The sequence below is a fragment of the Folsomia candida genome, unplaced genomic scaffold (genome assembly GCF_002217175.1).
Source record: "Folsomia candida strain VU population unplaced genomic scaffold, ASM221717v1 Fcan01_Sc008, whole genome shotgun sequence".
Classification (NCBI taxonomy): domain Eukaryota; kingdom Metazoa; phylum Arthropoda; class Collembola; order Entomobryomorpha; family Isotomidae; genus Folsomia; species Folsomia candida.
The window spans coordinates 875,748-891,191 of record NW_019091200.1 but is presented as its reverse complement, the minus strand read 5'-3'; the positions used below and the strand labels follow the sequence as shown (position 1 = coordinate 891,191).

The following is a 15,444-nucleotide window of genomic DNA, read 5'->3' as shown; positions in this document are numbered from 1 at the left end:
ATAATTATTCCCCATTTCTCCATAAATTGATATGCTTCACATCATAATTTTTTATAATTAATATGAATCATTTTGTGACAACAATGTGTACAATTATTCTACCCGGCTGATGATGGATCACTGTACCTCGATCGTAGCAGCTTCCGGCAAAATATTGCAATACGAGGATAGCTTCAGGTACTGTAATTACATAGTGGGACGCTACCGATGTCATGCTACACACCAGGCACTGACGTACGCATATCAATTTTATCTAATAATAAGTGGGAAAATTCCGTATAAAAAGCCGACGCTTCGATCTCATCTATCTTATCGCTATTTTCAACATGTCATTTTCCAGTATGAAAACTTTCTTGGTTGTCGCCATCGTCGGCGCAGTGATCGCTGCAGAGGTAAACCGTGTTTAAGTTATCTATTTCTTTTCCGCATGAGAATTTTTAACTTTAATCTGTAACTTTGTATATTTAGGTTTCAGCCTTAGATATAAAATGTAAAGGTCTTCCCATCACAATGACAGAAGAACAAATTACAAGAATGAAGACTTGTGCTAAAACCGTAGGTGTAGACGCTCCAGAGAAAATGACACCAGAGAAGATTGGGGTATAAATAAAAATCTACCGATATTTTAATTCTTATTGCTATAATTGTATTTTATTTATTTTGCAGTGTTTCTCAAAGTGTATGTTCGAGAGGAAAGAATTGGTAAGAAATTAATCATACATAAACTCTTAAATATCTTCAAAATGAGGACACTTTTTTTCTCCCTCTGAAACTGAAAAGGTTGACGAGAATGGGAAACCTCACAAAGAAAATATTAACAAAGTTATCGACGCTTCAATGCCGGAACCTGTTAGAGAAGATGCCAAAGCTAAATTTGCCACTTGTTTAGATCAATTCGGTAAGTATCTATGAAATATTCTAGTTTCGAGTAAAAACGTATCGTCCTTTTTTAAAAATTAGGAGGAACAATTGACCCGAAAGATGCATCATGTGCAACTTATGCTCCTTTAGCAATGTGTACGACCAAAGCTATGAAAGAGGTGCGTGCAAAAAAGATTGGAAATATATATGCATGAAATTCCTTTATTGAAGACCAATTTATAATTTTCGTATTACACGATAGGTTTGCATGTAGTACTGAGGAATTTATCTACCATGAAAGACTTGAACCGGAAACAACTCCACAAAATTACGGACAACAACGTATTTAGAAATATATTCTTAGAGCGTCTAATTGCATTTATTAGACACTCGGAAGAAGAAAAGACTGGAAATTAAAAACTGACCAAAATCTTAATTTTCATTTTCGTCAAATTGAAAATAAAAATTGTATAGCATGCACAAAAAGAAAATTAGTTGAAATTGGCGTTTTTCGTTTGCAAAATGAAAATCATGAAAATTCTTGTGTATTAAGATTTATTGTTCAATGCACAATCTCTTCTTATGGAATTCTTGCTAAGGCAGTCAGCCATTTCATGATATGAAAATATATAATTGCATGGCAAAGCTAAACTTGACAATTTTCATTACAAGGGATCAAAAGTTCCCAATGTCCAGCATAACAATTAATTGCATGATCATAAGAATGCATTAAACAAAGGTCACGTCGACAAGTTGACTTTGGTTCTTGGGGAGGTGCTATTTCCTTAAATGAGATAATTGGAATAGGAGACGTCTTGAAAGAAATTATTCCCTTGCAGTTTTTAGAATTCTTCCCCATTTCGTAGTAGAATGCATTGAAATTGAACAAATTAGCAGCTGCCAGCAATTCTAATTTAGTTCCTGGTTCTCCCAACGACCCCATCTTTTTACGGTAGCGACGCCTGAACTTCGAGAAAGAGGACGGCCTAAAATAAAAATACTATTTAAAAACCAGACCAGATTTGCAAAATTATGTAAATGATAGTCACGTTTCGTCTTTTATCCCAGTCGCCAAATAATCTTGGACCCTCCACCACACCTCCAACTCATTGTGCACGATTGCACTCCACTTCTCTTGCCGAGTGTGAGATTCCGTTTTCAATAATTTGCATAAATATCGGACCACCTCTTTTCTAACCTTTTTGTGAGACCTTTTTACCTGGTAATGCTGCAATAGGCCTTGAGATATGGCGTGGAACAAGCAGTCCCCATTAGCAGGGTTGGAAATTACCTTGTAGAATCGGTCAGGTTGACTTGCATGTGACATTTATTTATTTCTGATTCTGACAAAATTTTGATAATTTCAAGTTTTATAAGCAATTTAACAAGATTGCTTGACAATTTATCATAATACAAGGTTACGACAGTTGCTTCGATAGCCTTAAAAACCTCCATTTTTGAAATGCTAATTATTTGGGCCGTCGCTAACGGTAATTAAAGCACAAAAATTTCTGCCGGAACGCCGAAATAGCCGATTTCACATTTACAACTGCACTGATTCTTTATTACTAATCACTTGTAGTCAGTAAGTACAAAGTACAAATAGGATGATATAAACACAAATTCACAATATAATTAAAATTCATAGTACTTTTAAAAGATTTCACTGATTCTTGTATCCATGGTTAAAAAATTAATTCGTGGGAACGAAATGTGAGTGCACACTGGTTCCAAAAGGTACCAGGGTTTTCGAAAATTGAAGTTTTTTCATCGTCGAAGTAAGCATCGAAGACTGTGAAGACTGTGAAGAGACGAAGTTGCAGTTGGCATGTAGATTATTAATCACATATTAGCATAGGTGATGGGAAGCACTCTCCGATTGACAAAGTTACATGAATTTATGTCAACTTCTAATTGATTCATAAATTACTACCAAACCAAGCCTTATATTTGCAGCTTTATAATTTTATGTGTTATATTAACATAATTAATTGGCCCTGTGCCCCTTCCCATGATGTCGCAATCGAAAAACTGACCTCAGATTCGAAATCAGCGACCAAAAAACTATAAGAATCGACATTTACCCAATGCTAACGACGTCGAAATAATTAATTGAATTATTCGTAACAATTGTAAACATTTGAAATAGGCCGCTATAACATATGTACAGGGGTGTACCGCTCCCTGTAACCACCTACCTACCGTATGGTACCCTAAATCCCCGTTTTTCAAAGTGAATGACCTAGGGTCGACTCATATACCAAATTGTAGGTATTAATGAGTAAATCATTTCTACATAAAAAAATACCAACTTTTACACTCAAACTTTTGAAGGAAAAATCAAAATATGCGCAAAAATCGCATTTTTTTCGCACTTTTTTTTAGCGGTACACCCCTGCATATGTAGGCAATGTAGGTATACATGTATAGTAGTTATATAGTACGTATATAGCACGTCCACCTGTATACCTGTGTATATAACACTATATATAACATATGTGTATGTATATAACTACTAAATACATATACTATGTATATATATATATGTTATATATAGCTATACACAGGTATACAGCTGTATACCTATAGCACGCGTGTGCTATATACTATATAACTACTATATATGTAATTATAATATAACACGGAACATGTGAGGCCGCTTATCTCAGGTGCTATTAATATACATAGGCTATTAATAGCACCAAGTCATTCAGGCACCCAGTCAGTATGACTGGATGCTATTTATAGCAGAACTTTCACCGGGTGCTATTTATAGCAGAACTTTCACCGCCCTCCAGAGGGTATAAAAGGAGCTGCACCAGAAATTTTTGTCAGTCTGCGGGAGGCGCTCGTGGGGAACGAATCCCTGGGTGAGCTCCCCATTGCAGCTGCGCCCTTGGGCCGCCCTGCCTCTCTGGGGAGTCGGGTCCACCCGTGGTTTGTCCCACAGCCCCGACTCTCTTCCCGTCGGAGGGGTGGTCCGGGGGAGCAACGCTGCAAGGGGAGAGCCTTACGGGAAGGTCCCCCCTCCAATGCTTCTCCCACCAAGCAGGCTCACCGGGTGGGGAGCCGGCGGGGCTTGCCAAAAGTGCGGGTGGCGCTTGGCAAGTGAGAGGGGCTCTCTACCTCCAACCCTTGGGTGACCGGGCTCTTTAGCTTGCACTCCCCTTGCGGCCGACCGGGTTCCCGAGTTCGAAGCCTTAATGGGGGCCGATTTACGGGTGCGCTCCCACCTCGTAAGGCGAGGGTCAGACGGGCCCCATAGGGGAACGCGGTTGCAGAGGCGGTGACGTGGGCAGGGCTTTCCCGGTCGGTGGAGGTAGACCCCCCTTGCGCCTCAGGGCGCGAGTGGGGGCCCGCCCGCGTGGAGCACGAGGGAGCGACGTCCTCGTCGTGTGCTCTGGAAACGCCCTTCTTAGGGCGGCTAACAGCTCCCCCCGTCATAAATGCATGGCATGGCGACAATCTTTGTCGCCATGCCATAATTTCGCCATTTCTCGTCCGATTTTCATCAACCTTCGACAGAGACTTCTTTTTGGTGTTGTCGACATGTCGCAAGGTCCCACCCACCGCCACCCCCTTGTTTTCGCCAAATTTCGTCGCCATGCCATAATTTCGTCATTTCTCGTCCGATTTTTATCAACCTTCGACAGAGACTTCTTTTTGGTGTTATCGACATGTCGCAAGGTCCCACCCGTCGCCAGCCCCTTGTTTTCGCCAAATTTCGTCGCCATGCCATAATTTCGCCATTTCTCGTCCGATTTTCATCAAACTTCGACAGAGACTTCTTTTTGGTGTTATCGACATGTCGCAAGGTCCCACCCACCGCCACCCCCTTGTTTTCGCCAAATTTCGTCGCCATGCCATAATTTCGCCATTTCTCGGCCGATTTGCATGAAATTTGGCGCAATGCTTCTTATTGGTGTTGTCGGCATGTCGCAAGGTTCCACCCGTCGCCAGCCCCTTGTTTTCGCCAAATTTCGTCGCCATGCCATAATTTCGTCATTTCTCGTCCGATTTTCATCAACCTTCGACAGAGACTTCTTTTTGGTGTTATCGACATGTCGCAAGGTCCCACCCGTCGCCAGCCCCTTGTTTTCGCCAAATTTCGTCGCCATGCCATAATTTCGCCATTTCTCGTCCGATTTTCATCAAACTTCGACAGAGACTTCTTTTTGGTGTTATCGACATGTCGCAAGGTCCCACCCACCGCCACCCCCTTGTTTTCGCCAAATTTCGTCGCCATGCCATAATTTCGCCATTTCTCGTCCGATTTTCATCAAACTTCGACAGAGACTTCTTTTTGGTGTTATCGACATGTCGCAAGGTCCCACCCGTCGCCAGCCCCTTGTTTTCGCCAAATTTCGTCGCCATGCCATAATTTCGCCATTTCTCGGCCGATTTGCATGAAATTGAGCACAATGCTTCTTATTGGTGTTGTCCACGTGTCGCAAGGTCCCACCTGTCGCCACCCCCTTGTTTTCGCCAAATTTCGTCGCCATGCCATAATTTCGCCATTTCTCGGCCGATTTTCATCAACCTTCGACAGAGACTTCTTTTTGGTGTTATCGACATGTCGCAAGGTCCCACCCACCGCCACCCCCTTGTTTGACCCACCTACCGCGTATTATTTTCTTCCTTCCCTAACAAATCAAGTTTTATATTACTTCAATTTTTTGTTGACAGGCTCGTAAAAACCCTTCGATAATCATTTTTTTAATTAGAAAAGGTAGTTATCTTATTTTCTTCGAACAGTCTTTCAGTGATGAGAAAAGACATTGTGGTCTTTTCTCCTCACTAACTTTGAGTGCAAGATTGCTTGACAATTTATCATAATACATCCATGATTAAAAAATTAATTCGATAATCGAAAGCACGAAATGTGAGTGTTGACGATGTTTGTGCGGTTTGTTTTTGGGCGACAGTTTGTGCGACACACTGGTTCCAAAAGGTACCAGGGTTTTCGAAAATTGAAGTTTTTTAGGCGTCGAAGCAATTGTCGCAACCTTGTAATTAGGCCTTTTAAGATGGCCTTATAGATTTGTCTAGATGTCCGTCTGTAGGCACGATAACTCTTTTTAAGCAAAACCTGTCGACTTGAAATTTTGCATATTTCATCTTCGGGCAAAAAGTAAGGTTGAGTTCGGAGATGGGCATGATCGGTCAAGTGGTTGGTCAGTGGGGGTGATTTAGGTGGGTCAGGTGGACCTCATAAAAATTTAAATGTCATAGAAACGTTCCGAAATTGTCGTGGGAGGCTGAAACTTGGAGAAGTTAATCATATCTCGAGTCCGACTTTCAGTTAATATCAAGGAACTTTTTCTTTACCCTCCCGCGTTCGTATCCCTACCATACTAATAGTATGGGAAGGATACCGCGCGGGAAGGGAAAAGAAAAAGTTCCTTGATATTAATTAAGCCATCTTAGAAGGCCCCGCAGAGTTGCTTGGAGTAGGTTTTATTACTAAAGTTGTCAAGCAACCTTGGTACAAAATTTTGCGTTGTTTTCGCGAAATAAATTATTTTTATAAGATTTATAAATTTTGGAATTTGTTTCCTTGGTGTGCTTCCAAATTCTATAGCTTTTTGTGTTTGAATATTTTTTTTAGTTCGCTGGAGGTCAAGATTGCTTGACAATTTGTCATAATACAAGGTTACGACAGTTGCTTCGATAGCCTCAAAAACCTCCGTTTTTGAAGTGCTAATTATTTGGGCCGTCGCTAACGGTAATTAAAGCACAACAATTTCTAACAGAACGCCGAAATAGCCGATTTCACATTTACAACTGCACTGATGATAATTTTCAACAGCAACTGCACTGATTCTTGTATCCATGGTTACGAAATTAATTCAAGGGAACGAAATGTGAGTGTTGACAATTTTTGGGTGTTTTATTTTTTGGGTGAAAATTTGTGCGGCGCACACTGGAGTCTACAGACTCCAGGCTTTTCGAAAATTAAGGTTTTTCAGTCGTCTAAGCAATTGTCGCAACCTTGTAATACTAAAGTTGTCAAGCAACCTTGGCAATTTAAACTGGCAAAATTTATTTGTGATAAAATTTCATGTCTATATAGTTACACAAATTATAGTTACACAATTTAACACGTTTGCCTGCCCACAAAATATTTTTGGTTTTACTTTATTAGAAATCATATTTAGCATTCTGTGCTGCATATTTCACTCAAATTGCAAACTACGCACGCCGATACCCTTTTTCTTATACGCTATGCTACTCTACGTTTGGCATACGCAGATACAACTAGCATTCTGTGGAATTTATAACTAAATGTTATGAATAATTAACTAAATTTTAGATAAAATTCTATAATGTATGTTAATTATGCATTTTTATTTATTTTTTGCATGGATTCAAATAAATTTGATCCTCAAAGTAAAATATTTCTATTTATGTATTGCATATGTACCTACATATTAATACCTTCTGACGTATTCATGAATTTCCGTTTCCGTTCATTTGAGATTGGATTCCATCCACCTCTCTCCACGAATACATAATATATATAAATAACTGCTTCATATTTTCTCCCCTCCCGAAATATGTTGCATTTCGAAAGTGGTAGTATTTTGGCCCGGTGTCATCCACAAGTGTTCTCTTGAATTCTTTATTACAGAATATAGCATTCCGTTGTACTGCATTTCTGTGAAGCTGAAATATGCATCGCTTCTTTATTCTCATAAAACAAGCATAATGAAGACGAAATTGTACGCACTAAACCATCCAGAATTCGAGCCAAGCCAACCTCAAGCCACCCTCTCCGAACCCATGCACTTTATGCACTTCCTTCCTTCCTGTCAGTGAAAGTATGATGCATGCACTTAACTAACTTATCAATTCTTAATGGGATCTCTTGGAACCAGAAGTCGAAACTCGGCAACTTTCTGGGTGCATTTTTTGTGGAGGATTATCATAACTCTTAAGGGATTAAAGCAAATTAATGTAATTTGTCTCATCTCATTTTATTAATCTTCGTCTCACGTCTCACTCGTCGTCAGTTCCAGTGTGTTGAGCTACATTTAAGGAAAATTACAAATTGAGACATCAAGTCCGGTGTCGTTTGTCTGTCAAAATTCAGCACTGGTCAAATAAAAGATTACATTACTAATTCAAATTGCTAACTGGAGGCGATAAAATTTTTTTGTAAATACCCAAAAACGGTGTAAACCTTTTATCATCTTTATGTTGAAATAAAGCTCCCCGTTTAGAAAATGAATAGCCAGTGTCAAGGTGTGGTTTGATTGTGAAATTGACATCCCAATTATGCAAAGGCAAATAACAAAAAATGTATCTAATCTGCCACCGTGGTCATTATTTTGCATTCAGTTTATTCTTAATTAAAAACGCATCCCGATTAAATTCCTGCCTTATCTTTCAAGGAAAAGCATGTATAATGAGTTAAGAATGCATGGAAAATAACCTATCAGTACAGCTTTGCTTAGCCCGAACCAGGATTAGTAAACCCATGTTTCTCAGTATATTTAACTTCATATTATTTCACGAGAAAGCAGTAAGGATCTCTGGTCCAAATTTCAGCTTTCTAGGTTAATTTCTAAAAATCGATATGGGTCACCCCATAGGGTCGCTCTAGATAAAAATTTCACCAATTTCATGTCATATTCTTCCATTAGGACCCATAAGCAACCTCTCCACCAAATTTCAGCTCGATATGACGATTTTGAAAAATCAGTATGGGTCACCCCCTCGGGTCCCTCAAGATGAAAATTTTTCCACCTTGAACTCATTTTCATCTATTAGGAGCCATTAGCAACCTCTGTGCCAAATTTCAGCTTTCTACGACAATTTTGAAATTTTGGTGCGTAAGACCCCACCCACTCCGATGACCCCCACCGGTCCAAAACTTTTCTGATCGAACCCATCTTCGAACTCGGTCGTTGCATTGCCCAGATACATGTCCGTACCAAATTTGGTCCAAATCGGTCAACTCGTTCGAGAGTTATCGAAAGACAGACGGACGGACAGACGGACGTACATGACAATTACATAAGCCCTGGTTCGGGCTAAAAATTATCTTGAGTTTAAGATTTTGCAAATTCTGCACTTTTTCTTTCTTTCTTTTTTTTACTTAATTACGAATTCTGTGTCTTTCCATCAGTAATGTGCCTCTAATTTAGATCTCCACCGCTCTTGAAAAAAAGTTAAGTTACTTATTGACCAATTAGACAAAAAAGAAGGAAAGAATCCATAAAAGTACGACTTTTCGTCACAGATACTAAATTTCAGAAGAACCGTCGTCCCAACTTTTTTTTACCAAGCCAGTCTCACTCTTTTCCTCCTTCCTTCCATCGCAAATCACTAACTAATGAGATTCTAAAAAGTTCTTCTTTTCCCTTCTTCTTCTAATTACTCGCACAAACCAAACCACCCGACCAACCAACCAACTAACCGTGCTTATAGCTTATCTTCAGGTTCCGAACAAGTTGGATAATCTTATCTGACAGGGAACACCAATCTCGCATCAATCCCGTGTTGCATGGATTATGTAATCACGCAACAAGAAGGCGTCAGGACGGGGAAAGAAATCGGATTAGTCTTGATTCAGAAGACAATGCGCATTAAAAAAAGCACGGCAAAACAGCCACGATGTGTGGATCACGTCTAGCCATTTTTTGGAACCATGTGTGAAAATGGAAATTAAAAGGGAAATTAAAGGAAAAGGAAGTAAATTCTGTGGGGCGAATAATTTGAAAAGTTTACTATTCTTTCTCCACCAAGCACGCGTGGTGTGGTGGGTGATGGCAGCCAAATATGTGTGCCAGCCATGACGTGCTATCTGCCCGGGTGGTATTTAAATATTATCTGTACACAATTTTTTTAGACGACGACGACGACACAAATTGTAAGTAGCGTCACACAATTCACTGCTTCGTCTCACAGAATATCCCCTTGCTTCCTGATCTTGCAAAGAATCTCAAATCCGGTCTCGACAGCGTGGCGTGGCGTTGGCATAAACAAACTTTATTGTAAAAGTTATATCATTAATTATCCAAAGAATTCGTATAGTTTGTGTATTAGGGAGAGGGCGAGAGTTTTAAGGTCAAAGTGTCGCACATTATTTATACAAGTTGAGTACATGGATTTAGCGACTTGGTGGTATCCCCAATTGTTGTTTAATCGCGTCGTGCATGTGCGACGTATTTCAGCTATTGTGATTTCAGGCTGGTTTGAAGGTGCGTGTCTCACATATTTTATGAGACCCATATCCACCACACTTTTGTTATGTAACTAACTATCAAAAAAAGATAAAAAATAACTTTGGATTTTTAGTTCTTTGTTAAATTTGAAAAATGAGAAAACCAACAATTTTCTACTTTTTTTGTGTTGAATGAAATTAGTAGAATTTCCCTTAAAAAGACGCACTTCTATTATGACACATATACTTTTTGTTCAGCCTTATACAAATTTTTGGACAAGATTGATACCCTCATTCATCTCCTTTCACAACTTTCAACTTTGTATTGACACACACAGCTACTCAATTCAAAGGAGAAAGTAAAGTACGAACAAGGAAATAAAGAGCAAAGAGCATTAAAAAATCTTGAAAAGGAAAAATCCACTTCGCTATTAACGACCAAGATTTTAATATGAAAAAAAATCCCCCCACGGCACGAACCACACAACCATTTATTCAAATTGGACATTTTTTTCAAAAACCGACACAGCAATTCCAAGAAAGAAAGAAAGAAAGCAAAAATGCAAATCGCAATTATGTATACTCACAATTTTCCCTTTCTCCACGAAATTCGTACTCGAATAAAGTAGTGAAATAATGACATTTCATATTATTTTTATTATAATATTGCTCCAAAAAATGTTTACCATACATACGTAATAATAATCTCTTCTTTTTTTACTCGTACTTACTTTTTTTCACCACTTTCGCTTCATCTCTGTGTAAGGTCTGCTCATACAAAATCCACCCATTACAGTTATTACTAGAGAGCCCATGGGAAATAGTGGGGATGGGGCATTTTGACCTCCAAATGGTCAAACAATGGTTCTAGAAATCTCAAATTTTAATATAATATGTTAAATGTATCTGTCCTTAAGTATTCGCGAAGAAATCAGACCTAAATCCATTGTCCATCCCGTATTTACCGTTTTTCATCACGCCCGCCGATACTGCTTTTTTGGAAGACTTTGCAACTTCATGGGTAATTATCTCCTACCTGAATCGAAATTTTCTTAAAGTTTCTACTGTTTCACAAAGCTGGGAGTATGTCTTCTTACAAATAGCCCAATTTTTTTATTGCGTGAAGATAAGGGTTGAATGTGAGGTTTTCATTTTTCAACTCCAAACTGTCATTTTTGTCAATTTTTTCTTTAACAGTTATTTAGTAGTGCATGATCGCAAGGTCGGGCCAAAAAATTACAGTCTATATTTTTTGACACTTCTTGATGAATGGAATCCGACGGTCTGTCACACATTTCCGAAAATAAACTTGTTTGCCCATGCAGCCATCTTGAACTTAGGGGTCCGAAATATGCCCAAATGGGGCCAGCGCCTGCCAAGACAGGAATTTTGCCAGAAATTTTGAAAAACATTTTAATTTCTATTCGGTTTCCACTTGAGAGATATATTTGTCATTGAAAAATTTCGTTCCCGGAGTTTCTGTCACGTTTCTAAGGGCGTAGGGCTCATCGTCACTGACCAACTTTTTTGGTGAAATTTTGTTGCACAGCTTGCGAGGTCTTGCGTTTGCCATTTTCTCTTGGCCTTCCGTATGTTTTGGTGCAGATTTCCTTGAATATGCTTTGACCCACAACTTATGGGCATTAATATGATACAATTAGTTTGGATTAATCTTTGACTTCATGGCCGCATCCGGCACGAACGTGGAGCGGTACTTTCCAAAAATAAATTAAATCGTTATTCATTTTCAAGGGGTCGGTATGATCGTTTTTTCTTATGATGTGTATTTAAGGTTGACATTTTCGGATTCTCCGTACTTTTTTATGTATGTCTGAATTTTTGTGCTGCCAGACCCTTCTCTGTTGAAATTTAGTCAAGCCTGCTTCAAGGCTTTTTCGAACAAATTTTAGTACTTCTGGAAAACTCGTTTCCCATTTTCCCCCCTTTGAATTTGCGTAGGAAATTTACCTTCCATTCAAGAACCATGAAATCTTCAGGGTTCGACGTCAGATATATTTAGCATATTATACCAGAATTTGAAACTTTTAGAACCATTTCTTGACCAATTGTAAGCAACAATGCCCCATCACCACTATTTCCCATGGGCTCTCTATTACATATATGAGAAAAATACTGTATACATTTCACGACGAGGACAATGCAGCAAACAAGATTATGTTCCACATTTCATTTCTTTTTCTATTTATCTCATCTCTCAATTTGTAACTGAAACGCACCCACCACCGACATTACGTCACACCACGTATGAAGCATAATTTCTCGCTATCTCGTCCAATTCATTCCCTTCTTTCTTGGTATAATATTGTTCCAAAAAATAAGTAGCATTTCAACATCTTCTCCTTTCCCATGCCTGGAAGGGGTTCTCTCTCTTCTCCACGTTTAGAATAAAACTAAACATTGTCTCGATCTAGGAAAACGAAATAGTGAAGTGATTCACTCGGGTCCATTTTATTTTATTTTATGGACAATATGTGCCCCTCAAAATTCCCCAGGAATCTTATTCTCCTTTTCCCTAAATACTTATGTATGTACGGGTAGCATGTACATATCCTCCTGAATACGTACATACGTACCTATCTCCATGTATTTCACACTTGGTGTGGATGAGATGAGGGTGTCACGAAAATATCTGCCAGTAGTAACCAACCCATACATGCATGATCTTCCACTTTCCGCCATGCATGCATTCCATCTGGAGAAAGCATAGCCACAGACAGAAGGACGTACAAAGAAAGGACACGATCCCATCCCGTGAGAGGAGATGCATATATGTACTCACACTTTATTGACTTAGCAATTTAAATTTTCTACCAACTTTCATCACCGTATGGATGCAGTGCAGTAAGTCTGCTCGATCCACTATTTGCCACCACCACGAGACCACCACGCCACGACTAACGGGGACCACTATTCAATTCACTTTTATCTATGAAGAAGAGCGGATGAGGAGAAAGGAGCAGTCAGCGAGGGAAAGTGAACAGATCTATTCCAAAATTCCGACCTGGTTTCCTCCCCGTCTTCTCTCCAATAGGCAACATATTTGCTTACTTTACTTCACTTTGTATCGAGAGAGAAAGTTGGAGAGAAAGAGTTTACTTTCACTCAAGTGTCTCAACTTGACTCGACGACTCTCGTCCAATAGTGACGAGGAGAGAAGGGTGACGATATTCAACTCAACAGTTGACTCCACAATTTCCGTTTTCTGTATTTTCTCTTCCCTACAATGAAATGATGATGGCGTGGTGTAGAATTCGGCAGAGAAAAAGGGATCAAGATCAATTTGTTGCTCGTGTGGATTCGATCCGATGTCTCGTGTCCAAGCTAAAATTTGGGCTACATTTTGAGATAAAAGTGACGACATAATCAAGGAAGAGATCACATTTTTTGTGGATGTGGGTAACCTCAATTGTCTCGCTGATAAAGAAATGACTTGACCACAGCTTATCAAAATATCATGATACATATTTCTCCGTCTGAAAATAAGTCTTTTGCACGACAAAAGTCAAGAAATCGAAATCCATCCAATTCAGAAATCCACTCTGACGGGTTTTCCGCCTACATACGCTACAACCAGCTACCCAACATCGGACACATTTATCTTTCCATTTGCAATTCCCTGTGATGCATAATACATCAGAAAGGGCCGGAAGTGGAGGAGGAGAGGATGTGGATAGAAGGAAGAAAAGAGTTCACTTCACAGTTCAGATTTTTTTTTGCAGAAAGTGGCTGGAAAACGTGGGAGTTAATAATATTCGAAAGTCCATCCAAATCCGACCGTACACAGTCAAATATTGACCAAAAAGTCACTACTCTCCTCACGCAGTCTCAAATTTAAGTATAAATACAAGCAAAAGACGAGTAAATATTAGTATTACGATAAATGTGTAACTTTACGCTATAACCCACTCGGACCAACTTAAGGTCTCATAAATAAATAAAATAAAATACAAATTGCAGCTAAAGGAGAAAGCAGAGTTGAGTACTTGAGATAATTACGTTTGTATTTTACATCCATTTTCGTAAAGTCAGTCATTTTAAAGATTTCCTCATATGCAACTTCATTTTCTTGATGCACCACGACCACTGTTTTCGAAATATGGACTTCATAAATAGGCATATGCACAAGTATTTTTCAGCACTCCTTCCCCATTACGGAGCCAAATACTACTTTACTCTGCCCCAAAAAGGAAGCCAAGCAATTCCTTTAAAAGACAAGAACGAGGATTGAGACGCAACCAAAAATTGAGACGTCTTCATTTCATTTCATCTCATCTCACCCAACCATCCCAAGTTCTCAATCATGTTCAGTTTAGAAATCAAGTTGTAGCAGTACAAGAAGTATGCCAAGAAGACCCCAGACCAGACCACAAAATGGATAAAATTTACTATACATATTGAGAATATCTCGCAACTTGTTCTTCTTCAGATGATCCAAGACGAGCCAAGCACACAAAACGTGGAGGAAGAACTCACCGGGTGGTTGATTCTACTTTAGGTGAACTTGCATCATTTTCATCTTTCATCTCTTCCTCTGGTGTGGACTGGACTGCGGATTTGATCACGAATGCCAAGTATCCTCCATTTATCTAGGACAAACTCCAGCCAGCTAAAATTTCATCCTTCTCTTCTTCTCTCCATACTTGGCACCAGTTCGGTTTCCATTCATTCTCTGCTTTTCCACGATGATACAAGTTTTGCAGGAGGAGCAATTTCTAAAATTAATTTCATTTGCATTCTACTTTTGAGCCGTGCTCATTATCAAATTAGCCGAAACAGGAGGAGAGGAGGACGAATATTTGGGTGGAGGTTGTAATAATGAGATGAGTTTTAAAAGCGAAACAAGTTCCATACATAAGTAAGTGTGTTACCAGGAATGCGTCAACCCCCCTCCGGTGCCCCAGCTATAAATGCAACGAAATATTTATTTTTGGTTCGAATTGTCACTAAAACTTGGACAAATCCAAATCCAAATCCAAATTCTACGACTCCAAGAAATAGAAACATTTCCACAACTTTTTGCAAAAGTGAGATAAACAAAAGTTGCCCCCACGACCACCACACCTTATTATCCTCGCATCTACTATTCCATCTCCCTCTGCAGAAGAGACCAAAACGTGAACAAAGTCAAAGTTAGAGTCTCATTCCACAATCAAAAGATCGTCATCATCCTCCTCTCTTTCTGCCACCAAGCCAAACGCGTAGCACAACAATGCGCAACACAATGACACCAGGAGACAAAACTTATGTCCAACAACATAACAGCAGCAGCAGGACGAGCAGAAAGACACGTGGCTTGGGTTTTGGCAGACAAAAAGTAAAAGTCATAAAGTTAAACTTTCCCAAATAAAATAAAATAGCGAGTTCATCCCTGACGCTGTTGGGACTGGGAATGT

General features: G+C 39.3%; 1 protein-coding gene and 1 long non-coding RNA gene across 2 annotated transcripts; one reads left to right on the top strand and one right to left on the bottom strand.

Annotated features, from left to right (window-relative positions):
- The first annotated feature begins 267 nt into the window (after window positions 1-267).
- On the top strand, window positions 268-1,341 carry LOC110853460. The gene is made up of 6 exons (XM_022101729.2): window positions 268-392; window positions 469-600; window positions 667-702; window positions 781-898; window positions 961-1,040; window positions 1,124-1,341. The coding sequence occupies exons 1-6, from the start codon at window positions 327-329 to the stop codon at window positions 1,133-1,135; spliced, it is 444 nt and encodes a 147-aa protein (XP_021957421.1). The 5' UTR covers window positions 268-326; the 3' UTR covers window positions 1,136-1,341.
- A 27-nt stretch (window positions 1,342-1,368) lies between these two features.
- Window positions 1,369-3,185, bottom strand: LOC118436372. The gene is made up of 2 exons (XR_004835410.1): window positions 1,911-3,185; window positions 1,369-1,847 (listed from the first exon to the last, which is right to left on the bottom strand). It is a non-coding gene; the product is annotated as an uncharacterized LOC118436372 (long non-coding RNA).
- Between the last annotated feature and the right edge of the window lie 12,259 nt (window positions 3,186-15,444).

Bases quoted from the DNA above. Each gene is read 5' to 3' on its own strand.
- LOC110853460 (XM_022101729.2), top strand. From the start codon at position 327: ATGTCATTTTCCAGTATGAAAACTTTCTTGGTTGTCGCCATCGTCGGC. The intron at 703-780 runs GTAAGAAATTAA...GAAACTGAAAAG, and splicing joins TGTTCGAGAGGAAAGAATTG to GTTGACGAGAATGGGAAACC. The intron at 899-960 runs GTAAGTATCTAT...TTTAAAAATTAG, and splicing joins CACTTGTTTAGATCAATTCG to GAGGAACAATTGACCCGAAA.